This window comes from Narcine bancroftii, chromosome 6 (genome assembly GCF_036971445.1).
Source record: "Narcine bancroftii isolate sNarBan1 chromosome 6, sNarBan1.hap1, whole genome shotgun sequence".
NCBI classification, from domain to species: Eukaryota; Metazoa; Chordata; class Chondrichthyes; order Torpediniformes; family Narcinidae; genus Narcine; species Narcine bancroftii.
The window spans coordinates 184,033,044-184,049,104 of NC_091474.1; the positions used below are offsets into that span (position 1 = coordinate 184,033,044).

The 16,061-nt window shown below is 43.3% G+C and overlaps 1 protein-coding gene across 4 annotated transcripts in view; it reads left to right on the forward strand.

Annotated features, from left to right (window-relative positions):
- The window catches only part of rnf217 (ring finger protein 217), a 149,270-nt gene that overhangs the window by 63,045 nt on the left and 70,164 nt on the right, over window positions 1–16,061 (forward strand). Inside the window, exon 5 of one of the 4 annotated variants that reach the window (XM_069886904.1) lies at window positions 631–949. The exons of the other annotated variants lie outside the window; for them this stretch is intronic. Coding sequence (XP_069743005.1) covers window positions 631–791 — 161 coding nt within the window. The 3' untranslated portion in view covers window positions 792–949. Of the gene's footprint in view, window positions 1–630; window positions 950–16,061 lie in introns of those variants that run through there. 4 annotated transcript variants of the gene reach the window in all.

Genomic DNA, 16,061 nt, shown 5'->3' on the forward strand with positions numbered 1-16,061 from the left:
TTCTGCCAATGGTAATTGATTGTTTTTAAATAAATGAATGCCACAATTGACATGAAGATGAGGCATTTAGAAACTATTAGAAAGGCGCATGGATGGGAGAAATAAGGAGGGTTTAATACATTTATTTTTTAAGGAATATAGGATCGGCACAACATGGAGGGCCGAAGGACCTGTACTGTGCAGTAGTGTTCTATCTGTATCTGCTCCATCCTTCAACTTGAAGGAACAGAAGATTAAAGGCCCCAGCACAATCCTGACCTTCTGTTCTCGTCCATTCTCCACATGTCTTAGTTAAAAAAAAACATCTGTATTGCAGTGGACAATGTGCAGAAGTAAGGAAAGAGTTGGCTCATTATCATTACAATACTAAATCACCATAGAAATTAGGTATAATTTGGCCCAATGCAATTTCCAAGAGTTATCTGTATTATCTGCTATATATATTTTAAAATATTTTGTTCAAGTTTGCATTTATTGTGGTAGCTAATTAAATGGTAAATTTCTTTCAAAGTATTAGGTTCCATTTAGGCCTCAACAAGATAGTCATTTGTTTTACGGTATGTTAAGATTATAGCAATTTGGTAAGTGATAGTAAATTAATTGATTTGCTATATTCTGTGGATATAATAGTATGTAACGGCCGTGTAGCAGGCCGAGGTGGGCGCACAGTGTGGTATCACGAACTCGTCAGCGTGGTTCTGCGGGCATGCAGAATCATAATATGGACGGCTGCATACTCACCTAATGGACCGCACGCAAGAGATAATGAGTGTCAAGGAAAGGCACGTTGAGCTGTTGAGTCTCCTGCTGGAAGGCGCGGGACACTCAGAAGGCTAAATTTAAACCTGTCAGTTCTGTGAATCAGCAGCAATCTCGTAATGGCATCCCACCTTGTCCCGTGGAGCCCGGGACATGCAAAATATAAAAGAAGCTTGTAAACTCTGAATAAATCAGTCTTGAGTTGACTAATCTGGCGTGTGTTCTTGTATTACTTCAGTAGCTCTACCATAGTAGCCACTACAAGTACATATTTTTGTCCTTCGGCCATGTGTTGAATACAAATGGTTGGCATATCAGAGGAAACTGATAGCAAGGAGGACATGAGTAATGAAATTCTTCTCCAATGACTGCTAAAGAGTTGGCAATGAATCACGTTGGATAGACTCATTAATTTTCCATACACCAGCTTTTCTCATTGCTTTTGACCAATCGTACGGAGCATCAATGTCTCCCTTTCACCAGGCATGGATATGTTTTCAGTTGTTTTACCATTCTGAAATTGAGGCCTTTGGGATGCTATCAGGGCAACCAGATGATTTGCAAAAAAAAGGTCCAAAGGAGACAACACAGTTTAGATGGAGATTGCAGATGCCGGAATCTGGAGCAAAACACAATCTGCTGGAGGAGCTCAGTGGGATGAGCACCATCAGTGGGAGGAAAAAAAAAATTAATGCCACTTCAGGCCAGAGCCCTTCATATGCTCAACCCACTGAGTTTCTCTAACAGATTGTGTTTTGAACATAAGCTAGGTACCTTTCTGATTCCGATCTCCTCACATGCATCCTCACATTCAGCAAGATTACAGCACTGGAACACACTGTCATGTTTTGAAAGACACAGAGCCACATTTAAGGAGGGTATAGCAAGTATGATAATAGAGTGAAAGAACAAGGCCAGCAGTCAGTGAGTTCATTGGGACTCGTGAGCTTTATTTTTGACTAGCATGCTGCCACTTTTAAGGCGTTCGAAGATCTTGCCATCTGCGCGCCAGAAACTACGTCATCGTGATGTAAGCATGCTACCTGTATGCATGTGGGCCCCGAGTTTCTACCAGAAAAGAAGACCGCATGACGCCATTGTTGATGCGGCTGCTCCGATGCCATGCACTGAACTCGGAGCCAGTTTGCCTGGCCATCAAATATGTACATCACCACATTTCCCCCACCCCTCCCTCAAAAGAACCAGTGCTAGTGTCTGCCTCGCTCAAAGTTTGTACAGTCTTTCATGTAGGAGGTCTACCTCGGCGCTTGGCTGGCTGGCTTAAGTCCAAGTGCGCTGGCTTCAAGCGGTTGATGGTGAAAAATATCTCCTTTCCCCCAATGCCCAGAGTGAAAGTTGAACCGTTGTTCTGCACATTTTGTAAGGACACTTGTATGGTGCGTGCCTGGCCTACGAACACAAACTTGCAATTTTTTAAGTCTTTCGGGATGGAGGAGGGAGTTTGTCCATGGTCAGTGGTCTGAGTGTGAGGTTACCTAATTTCTTGCGGAGTATCTGTAGCACTGCAGTGTTCTTTGCCTCCTGGTCATGGGTTGCAGGCAGGAATTCGCCATGGACTGTCAGGGATGTGCCGTAAACCATTTCAGCTGATGACATGTGTAGGTCTTCCTTTGGGGCTATGCAGATCCTGAGAAGGACCCAAGGGACCTCATCTACCCAGTTGGGGTTCGTCAGCCGAGCTATGAGCGCTGACTTGAGGTGCCTGTGGAAACGCTCAACCAGGCCGTTGGATTTGTGTGGTAGATGGTGGTGTGGTATCGCTGCATGCCAAGGAGGCTGGCCAATTCAGACCCAAGGGCAGAGGTGAGCTGGGCTCCCTGGTCTGTGGTTATATGAACTGGGATGCCAAAAAAGGATACTCATATTGACAGCAGGACCCTGGCGCAGGAGTCAGTTGTGGTTTTGGTGATTGGGACAGTCTCAGGCCACCTGGTGAAGCAGTCTACTATGGCAATAAGGAACTGGTAGCCATGCAATAGTGGCTGGGGCCCCACAATATCAACGTGTATATGGGCAAACCTGTGGGTTGGCATTTCGAACTGCTGGAGGGGGGCTTTAGTGCATCTGTGGACCTTGGTGGTTTGACACTGCGTGCATGTCTGCCCCTTCATTGACCTGTTTCCACAAACTGCCACATGAAATGAGAGGAAACCATATGGACTGTGTTTCTGATCGAGGGATGTGAAAGGCCATGAACTGAGTCAAATGCCCTCTTTCTCCAAGGTGCTGGAACAATGGGGCGGGGGTGTCCTGTCACCTTGGCCTAGTGGTATATCCTGCAGCTGTAAGCTGGTGATTGTAGTGCGGAAGCTGCAGGTCTCGACATCCACCTCTTGGGCTTTTGCCAGGTCCAAGTAATCAACACCTTGTGACAACGTCTGAAGTGAGGGCCTAGACAGGGCACCTCCCACTACATTGTCTCTCCCCGAGAGACAACTTGGAGATGTAGGAAATGTGGCACTGTTGTCAGGCTGACCAGGGCTATGAAACTTTTGAGAATGCAGAAGTTAAAGTTTGTGGTCTGTTAAAAAAAAAAACGATGATGGCCTCCCCTCCAGGAAGTATTGAAAATGTCATATGGCAAGGTAGAGTGCTAACAGCTCTTTGTCAAAAACACTGTATGTCAGCTGTGGTGGTCCTAAGTGTCTGCTGTAAATGCCAGGTGTCTCCAGTTGCTGTCTACAAACTGCTCTAGTACTCCCCTGATTGCGGTCCTCAATGTGTTGACAGTTATGGTGGTGGGGACGTCCGTTCTTGGGTGTACAAGGATAGTGATGTTGGCTAGAGCCTTCTTAGTCTGTTGGAAAGCTGCAGCGGCTTTGAAATTCCATGCCAAGTCTTTCTTTGTTGCTGCCATCATGGTGAACAGTGGGCGCATAATGCTGGAGGCCACTGAGATGAAACGGTTGTAAAAGTTAACCATCCCTATGAATTCCTGCATTTACTATGGTAGGTCTGCTGAACTGGCAGATAGCCTCCACTTTGTTTGGAAGGGGTGTTGCATTGTCCCTGGTGATCCTATGGTCCAAGAAGTTGAACTGCCACTTGACATGGTTGATGGTGAGTCCGAACTTGCTGAGGCGGGTGTACTGGCGATTTCTGCTTGCAATGAGAACATCATCCAGATAGAAGAACAGGAAGTCCATGTCCCTGCCGACTGTGTCCATGAGGCTCTGGAACATTCATGCTGCATTCTTAAGGCTGAATGGCATCCACAGGAATTCAAAGAGGCCAAAAGGGGTAATTAAGGCTGCCTTCTGGATGTTGTCAGGGTGTACGGGGATCTGGTGGTAACCATGCACCATGTCAACCTTGGAGAAGATGCGAGCTCTGTGTAGGTTAGCGGCAAAATCCAGATTATGGGGAACACGGTAGCAGTCTGGAGTGATGGCATTGTTCAGACGTCTGTAGTCTTCACATGGTCTCCAGCCACTGGTGGCCTTTGGGGCCATGTGTAATGGTGAGGCCCAGGGGCTATCATCTACATACGATGCCTAGTTTCTCCATGTGTTTAAATTCTTCTTTTGTCACAGTTGCAGTTTATGTGGTGGCAGCCATTGGGCACGTGTATGGATGGGTAGTCATTGGGTGGTTATGTGGAGTTGCACCCCATGCTTCAGCATGGTAGAGGTAAATTGAGGCCTGAGGATGGACGGGCACTCAGCCAGGATGTGCCTGTATATGTCGGTGGAAGACGCAACCGAGGCAAGTTGAGGGGCTGCCATTCTGGCCTCGCTGAGAGGAAATGTTTCAACTGTCTCGGCATGGACCAGTCTTTTGGCTTTGAGATCAACCAGCAGGCTATGTGCACTCAAGAAATCTGCCCCCAGGAGTGATTTTTCCACTGAGGCAAGTGTGAAAACCCAGTTGAATGTCTCACTTCCTAACCGAACCACTACCCATCGCTTTCCAAAGGTCCTTTTAGAGCTGTTGTTGGCAGCTCGCAGGGTTGGGCTGTCTTATATGAGTTTCGAGTGATGTTGGCGGAATATCGCTGATTTCTGCGCCAGTGTCAATGAGAAACCTGCAGCCCAAGATCTTATTGCAAACATGAAGTAGGCTGTCTGGTCATGGTGTTTCCTGGAAATGAGCAGAGTTGTTGACATTTGAGAGTGTCTGCTCCCCACCTTTGATGGTAGAAACACTATTTTCCGTCTGTTCCCTCAGTCATTTTCTAGAGCCGTTGTTGGTCTTAGGATAGGCAGGGCTTGGTTTGTGGCTCAGTATGAAATTTGGTCAGCTGACTGACGGCGGACTCGTTTTCTCGTTTGGCACAGCAGAGGATGTCTGCTTTGGCTACGACTTTTCTGAGGTCGCTGAAATCTGCATCAGCCTGGAACAGTTGAATGTCGTCGGGCAGCTGCTCTTGAAAAGCCTGTTTGAACCTGAGGCAGATTTTGTGTCCTTCCACCAGCACGAGAATCTCATCTATGAGGGTGAATGGCATTCTGTCCCCCATCCTGTCCAGGTGCATGAGCCTGGCTGCCCTTTTGTGTCTAGAGAGCCCATACATGCTGATGAATAATGTTTTCAGCTGCATTGTATTTACCTTCCTCCGATGGGTCCTGGATGAGGTTGTCTACCCTGGCTGTGGTCTCCTGGTCCAAGGAGTTGATCATGTGGTAATACATGGTAGAGTCAGAAGTGATTTATTTAATCTGGAACTGTGCCTCCGCTTGTCCAAACTATGTGTAGGGTTGTCGTGTCCTGAAGGTGTGCAGTTTCAATTCAGTGGCATTTACTGCTGCGGCATTCATGTTGAGTAGTTTAAAAAAAAATCGAATTCGTCGGGGTCACCAATGAAGCGAGCATGCTAATCAAGTGAAGGAACGAGGCCAACAGTTGGTGGGCCCATTGGAACTCGTGAGTTCGTGTGCTGTTGCTTTTAAGGCATTCATAGCTCCTGCCCCTGCGTGCCTGAAACTTCTTCAATGTGATGTAACCACACTACCTGTGTGCATGCAGTCCCTGAACTTCTGCAGAAAAGAAGGCCGCACGACGCCATCTTTAATATGGCTGTTCTGATGGCACGTGTGTAAACACATGGACCCGGTTTGCCTGGCCATCAAATATGTGCATCGCCACAAGGGAAAATTAAATTGGAGATAAAAAGCAGCCTCTCACACCTCTTTCAGACTTTGCTGGCCTCCTATGACAGATGATTCTGACTTTCATCATTCTGCCAATGAGGCCCAGGAACCTTTCAAGATAATAGAGATGGGGATCTTTATTGCTTGATTTTTGTCTCTGGGAAATGGGTGTTTTGGGAGAGTTATCTGTTGGGCAGCCTAATAGTGTTGCTTCTTGAACACAATTATGTTTCTGTCACCAGAAAGTGATATGTTTGAGATAAGAATCTTCAGATCAGCAGATGATAAAAGCCATTATGAAATAGTAACCAATTTTGATATTGAATGAGAGACACATAGGAGACTGCAGATGCTGTAATTCCTCTGCTGGAGGGATCTGGCCGGTTGAGCAGCATTAATGGGAGAAGAAGAATGGTCAACATTTCAAGCTGGAGTCATTCATTAATACTTCATTGGCAAAGAAGGGCTCCAGTCCGAAACATTGACTTTTTTCCCCATTAATGCTGTTCAACCCATTGAGTTCAACCAACAGATAGTGTTTTGACACTCAACAAATTGATTTTGAGATGAAAATACCAAGATTACCAAACCTTTAGACTGATTATTAAATTAGATTCAACTTTCTTGTCATTGTGCCAAGTAAAATACAAAGCCAATGAAATAGAATTAGTGTCCAACCAGGTTAAAAAATAGTGCAATATACAAATAACAATGTTCAAATAATATTCAGCAAGGAAACAATTATAAAAATACTGACAGTACAATGCGAGTGCAGTACCACTCAGCGCTGTGATTTAAGGTCCAACAGGGACACAGCCTTGGGGGGAAATAAAGTTCTTCTTCGGACTGCTTGTTCGAGAGCGAAGGCTTCTGAAGCACTGACTGGATGGAAGAAGAGTCCAAAGTCCATAGTTAGGCTAATATTTATCCTTGATGATGCTCTTCACCTTGCCCAGACGGCATTCCTGATAGATGCTCTCAATGGTAGACAATTGGATAAAGTACTTTACAGTCTGAAATGAGACAATTGCCATACCACACTGAGATGCCATAGGTAAATATGCTCTCAATGGTACAGTGGTAAAAATCCATAAATATCCTGCGACAAAGGTGTACTTTCTTCATGCTCCACAGGAAATAAAGGTGCTGTAGCACATTTTTGATCAGGATGGAGAAGATCAGGGACAAGGTGAGATCATCAGAAATGTGGATGCCAAGGAATTTCACCACTACTCCATTGGATGAAAATAGGGACATGAGTGTGGTTTCCAGCATGCCTGAAGTCCACAATGATCTCCTTGGTCTTCTGGGTGTTAAGTGCCAAGTTATTGTTGGCACACCACACACCCAGGTGCTGAACCTTGTCCCTATAGGCCAGGGGTGTCAAACTCAAATTCACGGAGGGCCAAAATTAAAAACTTGGACTAAGTCGAGTGCCGAACTAAATATTTATTGAAAATTTTCAACAACATCTGCATGTTTTCTCTTCTTTCAACATATGTAATGTTAAACTTTTTCTTATTAAAATAAATGTTTAATAATAGTTTTGGATAAACTCTTTCATTGTCATTGGCCCATTTCCTTTAGCGTCTGAAACCGTGCACATGACGAGTCAATGAGGGATGATTAAAGCAGTGGTCTTCAAACTTTTTCTTCCCACCCACAGACCACCTTAAGCAATCCCTTACTAATCACAGAGCCCCAATGGCACAGGGACGCGAGTGGAAAGAAAAAGGTTGAGAACTGTTGTATTGTGGTAACACCACATCTGATTAGGTTAATTGTTAGGCAAGTGGTCAGAGAAGGACCCCCCCCCCCACCCCAAGAAAGGCTTAAATCACAGGAACAAAATAAGCTTCCGTCTCACTGCTCCAAATCTTACACACAGTCCTGATGTGGAATGTGGGGTCGCAGCTCCACGTTCACCCGAGTTCAGGTGCTGTCTGTGTGGAGTTTGTACGCTCTCCCCTTGTCTTGGACCAACAGGTCGGTCGCCTGACGAAGGCACCCGAACCCCCGTTGAAATGCCGGCGTCCGGGGCGGTGGAGGAATTGGCTGAGAAGAGCGCATTGCTCCCACCCCCCTCCCATGGTTGGAGAGGGATTAAACTGCGATCTCACGGCGCCGGGCTCGTCTCCAACAAAAGGAGCGGGAGGCAGGGTCCGCCGCGCTCGGAGCGAGGGGGAAGGCATCACCAACGAGACGTTCGGTCCGGCGTCGCCGCTAAAGCGCAGACCCAGCGAGGATGGTCCCCAACTCCAGCCGCGTCTGTGTGTCCGGGAGCCGGGCGGGCTGAGTGCGGCGCTCCGATCCCCGGGATTCAGGACTCTGAGATCCGGAGTCTTCATTTTCACCTTCAGTGTGCATGCGCTATACTGGTGCGGCGGCCAGCGGGCCAACTCTAATATATATTTAATATGATCTTGCGGGCCAAATATAATTATATCGCGGGCCAAATTTGGCCCGCAGGCCAGAGTTTGACATGTGTGCTATAGGCCATCTCATCATCCCCTCTGATCAGGCCAACCACCATGGTGTCATCTGCAAACTTGATGATGGAATTAGAACCATATACAGGAATGCAATTATAGGTAAATATGGAATACAGGAGAGGGCTCAGCACACATTTCTGTTCTAATTCAACTACACAGCCCTGGGGCATGCTGGTGCTCAACATGAGAATGGAAGAGAAGAGATTGTCTAACTTAACAGATTGGGGTCTGTTGGTCAGAGAGTTCAAGGTCCAATTGCAGAGGGATGAGCTTATTGCAAGATGGCAATAAGATCAGTTTGGAGGGACTTACTTCTGAACCACGATTTAAAAAGGATCCTCAAAGTTCAACAAGATGTTTGAAATTGGACTTTAAAATTGACTTTTTTCAGAATCCAGCTTAAACTGTATTGGTTTTGGAGCCCCTATTTGGACTGTATGGGTTTAAAATTTTGAAGTCCCTGAAGCTCGTTGTGGTGGTGTTGCTTTGATCCATGGTGGTTTACCATTTTTTGATATTAAATCTCCATTTACTTTTTTCTTTCTTTGGAGTTTTTGGGGGTGAGATGTGGGTGGGTATGGGGAAGGGGGAGGGAGAGTTATACATTGTACATTTAAAATTTTAAATAAAGTATTCAAAAAAATAGATTTGCTTTGAACGCAAGAAATCAGAGCAGGAATGGGAAATCTGGTCTGTCAAGCCTCCTCTGCCATTCATTGAGATCATGGCTGATCTGATGATGGGCTCATCTCCACCTATGTGCCTTTTCGACATATCCTTTAATTCTCTTGCTATGTAAAAATCTACCCAACCTTGTCTTAAATATATTTATTGAGGTCACCTCCACTGCTTCAATGCAGTGAATTCCACGGATTCACCTCTCACTGGGAAAAGCAGTTCCTCCTTATTTCTGTTCTAATTCAACTACCATGAATGTTGGAGGCTATGTCTCCTAATTCTGGTCTCCCCCACCAATGGAAAAAACTTGCCTATCTCTATCTTATCTATGCCTTTCATAATTTTATATGTTTCTATAAGATCCTCTCTCATTCTTCTAAATTCCAGCAAGTACAGCCCCAGATGACTCAATCTCTTCTCATAGGCTAACCCCCCTTCATCTCTGGAATCAACCAGTTCTTTGATTCAAGAATAGTATTCTCTTACAAGACAGCAATTATATTTTTTAAAATCAGTTAAATTTTGCTGTCATATCATCTTCAAACCTAATTTATTGATAAAGGAAGATAAATAATACAGGAATTTGTTCGTAGTGTAGCAATATAAAACATTGACATTAATATTTAATTATTGCATCATGGCCTACCTAGCACAATTAATTTTAAACTATGTGTAAACATAACAAGGTGCATACTTTAATTAAATGCCTAGTTCCAATCTTGAATTCAGTGCTGGATTACTTGAAATAGAGGTTTAAAATTTTGCAGATTTGAGTTATAGGTTATTAATACTGTATTTATAAATTTCTTTATGGTTGTCCTATTTCTGATTTGCTGCACGATTTGGTAATTAGTTGGACAAAAGTAGAAATTGTGAAGTTTTAGTGGGGGGAAAAAAAGGCATTTTGTTTAAATACCTGATACTTTCTGTATGTATCAGATATAGCACACCAATTTTATTTTAATGCTGTGTGATATTATTTGCATAAATAAGGATACTTTATAGGCAAATGGATCAAGGTTAGGAAAACTAGCCAGCCCAATAATCGTTGCATGTTAAGGATGTAATTTTACCATTTATTTATTTTCCCATGAACTCGTACAGCATAGTTATGGTATCTAGGACCCATTATGTTCATCAAGTTATTTCCTTTTATCAGTATTTTATCTGAAGCTTTCTATGCCTTAGCAATTCAAGTTCTCATTGAGTTATTTCTTAAGTGTTACAAGAGTACCACTTTCAGCACCATTTCAAGCAGTTCATTGCAGATTCTTGCTAAATGAAAAAGGTTCTTCCTCATATTCATTCCAAATGCTGCATTCCTATATTTTCCACTTAAATTTTTGCATACGCACATCAGGTTTCCCTTCAGCCTCATCTGATCTAGAGGAAAGAAATCCTGCTTCTCCTCCTGACGAAAAGCTGCTTTACTTGCAAACTCCAGGTGAGTTTCCTCTGCAGATTTTCAAGTGTAATCATGTTCTTCCTCTGCAATCTGAAATGTACACAGTACTCCCTTTATGGACAAGCCAATGTTTTAAAATTTTATATCATTATCTCCTGCCATGATATTATATGCCCCAGCTAATGTTTCTACTTCACCGCCTCAACTACTAGTGCTTCATGCACACTAAGGACCCTCTGTTCTCAAATCCTTAAAGGGCCCTACCATTCATAATGTATGCCCTACCCATATTAATCCTCCAAAATGTTCCATCTTGTACTTATCAAGATTGAGTTCCACCTGCCATTGCTCTGCCCGTATTTCAAATCGTTCAATATCATCATGTAGCCACCACTATTTTCTTTGCTGTCAATGATGTTAACAATGTTCACATCTTCAAGCTAACTACTGCAAACTTTGGCATATAAGTGAAGTCTTCAAATCTTCAAAAATCTTTTTTAAAAGAAAAAAAATGGGGGCTGACTTGTACGCCAGATATACCTTTGAGACCTTAAATGCAACTAAAAAAACCCACTGGACACAGATTCAGCAAATAAGTCAACTCTTGAAAACCAATTCGGCGTATAAGTCAACAATTGAAATGACAAAAAAAACCCAGACTACAACAAATTTTCATGCTACCAGTATATTTGAACTATTTTTTTATTTAAAAAAAAATTTAGAATCTTTCAAAATCACGCTCATTGTCATCGTCTGAGGCAAAGATGGCAGCGAGCACATCCATACTCTCAATGTTTAAACAGTCATTATCTTCAAGTCTGTATATGATGAGGTGGCTTCTGCTTCACCATCAGTGTCCCTCAATAAATCATCTTCCACACTATCAATTGCACAAGAAATACTGTAATTTTGAAATGATTTAATTAGTCTCTACTTTCACTTTATCCCATGCATTGAGCACATAGTTGTGCAGCACACATTGCCCGGCCTTTTGTAAACTATTTTTCTGCAATTGTCATCCATGTCTTCCTTCCTTTTTTAAAAAAAATATTTTATTTAATAGTAAATGCATTTCTTTCAATAATGTATTTTCAAAAATTATACATGCGGTATAAAAATAATTCTCCATCCATCACTCCTTCCCTCCCAACCCCACTCCCAAAACTTAAAAAAAAAGATAGAAAAAGAAATAAAGACTGGAGAATGTCAAGAAAGTAAATTATATAACATTAATTTTTTAATAATGTAATGAGAGGGAGTCTACAGAGAGCTTATTAAACATTCATACCTACATTATGTAAATATGGGTGCCATATCTTCCAAAAAACCTGATATCTATTTCATAAATTCTGGGTAATTTTGTCAAGTAGTATGCAACAATGGCTTTCATGGCCTTTCATGGCTTTCATGAAAGACCCCAACAATGAAGACGCTGTTTACATCCGGTACCGCACGGATGGCAGTCTCTTCAATCTGAGGCGCCTGCAAGCTCACACCAAGACACAAGAGAAACTTGTCCGTGAACTACTCTTTGCAGACGATGCCGCTTTAGTTGCCCATTCAGAGCCAGCTCTTCAGCGCTTGACGTCCTGCTTTGCGGAAACTGCCAAAATGTTTGGCCTGGAAGTCAGCCTGAAGAAAACTGAGGTCCTCCATCAGCCAGCTCCCCACCATGATTACCAGCCCCCCCACATCTCCATCGGGCACACAAAACTCAAAACGGTCAACCAGTTTACCTATCTCGGCTGCACCATTTCATCAGATGCAAGGATCGACAATGAGATAGACAACAGACTCGCCAAGGCAAATAGCGCCTTTGGAAGACTACACAAAAGAGTCTGGAAAAACAACCAACTGAAAAACCTCACAAAGATAAGCGTATACAGAGCTGTTGTCATACCCACACTCCTGTTCGGCTCCGAATCATGGGTCCTCTACCGGCACCACCTACGGCTCCTAGAACGCTTCCACCAGCGTTGTCTCCGCTCCATCCTCAACATCCATTGGAGCGCTTACATCCCTAACGTCGAAGTACTCGAGATGGCAGAGGTCGACAGCATCGAGTCCACGCTGCTGAAGATCCAGCTGCGCTGGATGGGTCACGTCTCCAGAATGGAGGACCATCGCCTTCCCAAGATCGTGTTATATGGCGAGCTCTCCACTGGCCACCGTGACGGAGGTGCACCAAAGAAAAGGTACAAGGACTGCCTAAAGAAATTTCTTGGTGCCTGCCACATTGACCACCGCCAGTGGGCTGATAACGCCTCAAACCGTGCATCTTGGCGCCTCACAGTTTGGCGGGCAGCAACCTCCTTTGAAGAAGTCCGCAGAGCCCACCTCACTGACAAAAGGCAAAGGAGGAAAAACCCAACACCCAACCCCAACCAACCAATTTTCCCCTGCAACCGCTGCAATCGTGTCTGCCTGTCCCGCATCGGACTTGTCAGCCACAAACGAGCCTGCAGCTGACGTGAACTTTTTACCCCCTCCATAAATCTTCGTCCGCGAAGCCAAGCCAAAGAAAAGAGAAAGAAAAATGCAACAATGTAACCCTGCTTGCCATCTTTCCATTACTATATCTGATTTCCAAGTAATATCTATACACTTTATAGAAACTGCCAAAGCAATTCATACAAATTCAATTTGACACATATTTAATTTAAATTTAGGTCTAATAATCTTAATATTGCCTATCAAAAACTACATCGGGTCCTGAGAAACTTAATTCCTATTCAGAATATTTGTTACTTTTGAATGAATGAAGAATAAATTTAATGTACATAATAATATTTTCTTTTGTTATTACCAAGTTAAGGCCTTTTTGATTAATAAGATAGGTCTCAAAGTGAATTGGAATTATTGATGCGCAATACTAAGGTAAATAAATTTATTTCTGTAATGTACAATTTACTTCAAAGAGAAGCCTCTAAAATACAAGATGGGAAAGAGATTTAAATAGACAAATAGATGAAAAGGGTTGGATGCAATTATGTTGGGATAATATGACAAAAATCATTAATGTTTGATACCGACTACTTCAATATAATTTTTTTGCTTCAGTTATACTTAACTCCTCAAAAATTAAAGAAATTGAACCCTATATTATCAGACTTATGTTTTTGATGTGGTCAAGAAGTTGGATCTTTTTTGTTTTCTAATGTCGTAAAGTTAAACAATTTTTGTTGGCAGTTGGGAATTTTGCAACATGTATTTTATTATTCATGCACTTGGTCTTTGAATGGCTTGTTCAAGCAGACATTGAGAGGTTGCAATAGAGACATCAAACCACCCAGGATAAATGACAAGTATTATTTAATCTACTTTTAGTCTTCTCAGTTAAATGGTTATGAAACATATCCCAGACCAGCAAACTCCATTCCTTGAGCAAATCGCCTGGCCACCTGTTCCACAAATTGTCTATCCATAGATTTACACCATTTTCATCCATCCATCCATCCTTTTTAATGAAATGTACAAAAATACCTGCTGGGAATTTTATTTTAGGTTTAAGTTTGCTCTTGAAGATTACCATGGGTCTTAACTTCGTCCTGTTAGCGATAAAACTGGTCCTTTCATGGCCTGTACTTCTGATTTGCACAGTTTTCACACCTTTACATTCCACTGTTCTTTTGCCTATCATGTCAAAATTCATGGGGTTTTGTCCATGTTTCCAATATTTGCCAATGCAAGCTGGTGTTTCTGCTGGTTATGTATAATAAACTGGTGAAAACTTACAACTTTATGATCAAGATCTTTTGGTAATTTCTGAGCAATTTTTTAAAATATAGTAATACCAGATTTTTCCTGTTCATGAAATGGTTGCACCAGCCTACTGTAGCCTCAAAATCTGGGTACGACTTTTGCCCACTTCAATGCAAATGCATTTATTTTATTTCGGGTAACTATGTCGCAATCTCACTTCTGTTCACATACCTATTCTGCAATGTGATTTTCCAACTCTGGCCAACAAGTGATTCCTCTTCTTACTGGCATTTTTCTTAGTCTCTTCTTTCTTTCTCCAATCTCTTACCAACTTCTCATATACATCAAATTTTCTTGCAGCAGCGCAGTTGTTAGTTTTCTTGGCCATTTCTATTACTTCTAACTTAAAACTCACTTCATACTTTTGTTGTTTTGCTGGAGCTTTCATGATAATGCCCAACAGCTCAGTCATCGACTTATATGCCTGATATATGATAAAACCATTAAAATGAGGCTGAAAGAGGAGACATAGCTTATCCGCTGGACAATGTATGCCGAAATATACAGGAATCATGACTCTGACATTCATCCAAATTATTTGATGTATATTATGTAGTCCATAGTACACCACAGGTCACAGGATTCCAATCACAAAAACATGACTCTATATCTGAGATCTGGGAGTTCCTGGCAACGTCTGCTTTTGTTGCCCATTTGTCATTGCTCTTGAGGAGGCAGTTGTGAATTACATTTTAAAATACTAATTGCTCTTGTGAAGATATCCCTCAATGCTATTGGGTTTTATGACTCAGTGACAAGAATGTCCAGCAACATATTTCTAGATCAGAATCCAACACGGAGGAAAATTTGCAGGTAATCGCTGTTCCTGTGTGCCTGCTGTTTTTGTCCTTCATTGTGTGAAAAGGTTGCAAGTTTAGGATCTACCACTGTAGAAGCTGAGATACGTGTATTTTATAGATGGTACTCTCTGTCTTGGACCTGTCCTCGGGCCTGCGCAAAGTAGCTTTTAGGTGGAGTGCAGTGCGCGCAGTACTGGCCCCACCCTTTACACCCATGGTTCGTGTGCCGTGGCCGAGCAAGCTGGGACGTGGCAGCGAGGTCCTTGGGTCGTAGGTTTTATATCGGAGTGGCCTTCTCCTATGCAGGTTTCTTACCCGGGCTGGAGGGGCCTGCCTCCCCTCCTAGGTCGGTCCATACTGCCCGGACCTGGGCCGAGGCCGCCGCAGTTCACCCTGTGCCTAATGGACCGCACGCGAGAGATACTGACTGCCGAGGAATGACACGTTGAGTCTCCTACTGGAAGGCGGGGGACACTCACGAGGCTAAATTTAAACCTGCCGGAATGTTGACCTCACCAAAGCCTTCGACACCGTGAGCAGGAAAGGGCTTTGGCAAATACTAGAGCGCATCGGATGTCCCCCAAAGTTCCTCAACATGATTATCCAACTGCACGAAAACCAACAAGGTCGGGTCAGATACAGCAATGAGCTCTCTGAACCCTTCTCCATTAACAATGGCGTGAAGCAAGGCTGTGTTCTGGCACCAACCCTCTTTTCAATCTTCTTCAGCATGATGCTGAACCAAGCCATGAAAGACCCCAACAATGAAGACGCTGTTTACATCCGGTACCGCACGGATGGCAGTCTCTTCAATCTGAGGCGCCTGCAAGCTCACACCAAGACACAAGAGAAACTTGTCCATGAACTACTCTTTGCAGATGATGCCGCTTTAGTTGCCCATTCAGAGCCAGCTCTTCAGCGCTTGACGTCCTGCTTTGCGGAAACTGCCAAAATGTTTGGCCTGGAAGTCAGCCTGAAGAAAACTGAGGTCCTCCATCAGCCAGCTCCCCACCATGACTACCAGCCCCCCCACATCTCCATCGGGCACACAAAA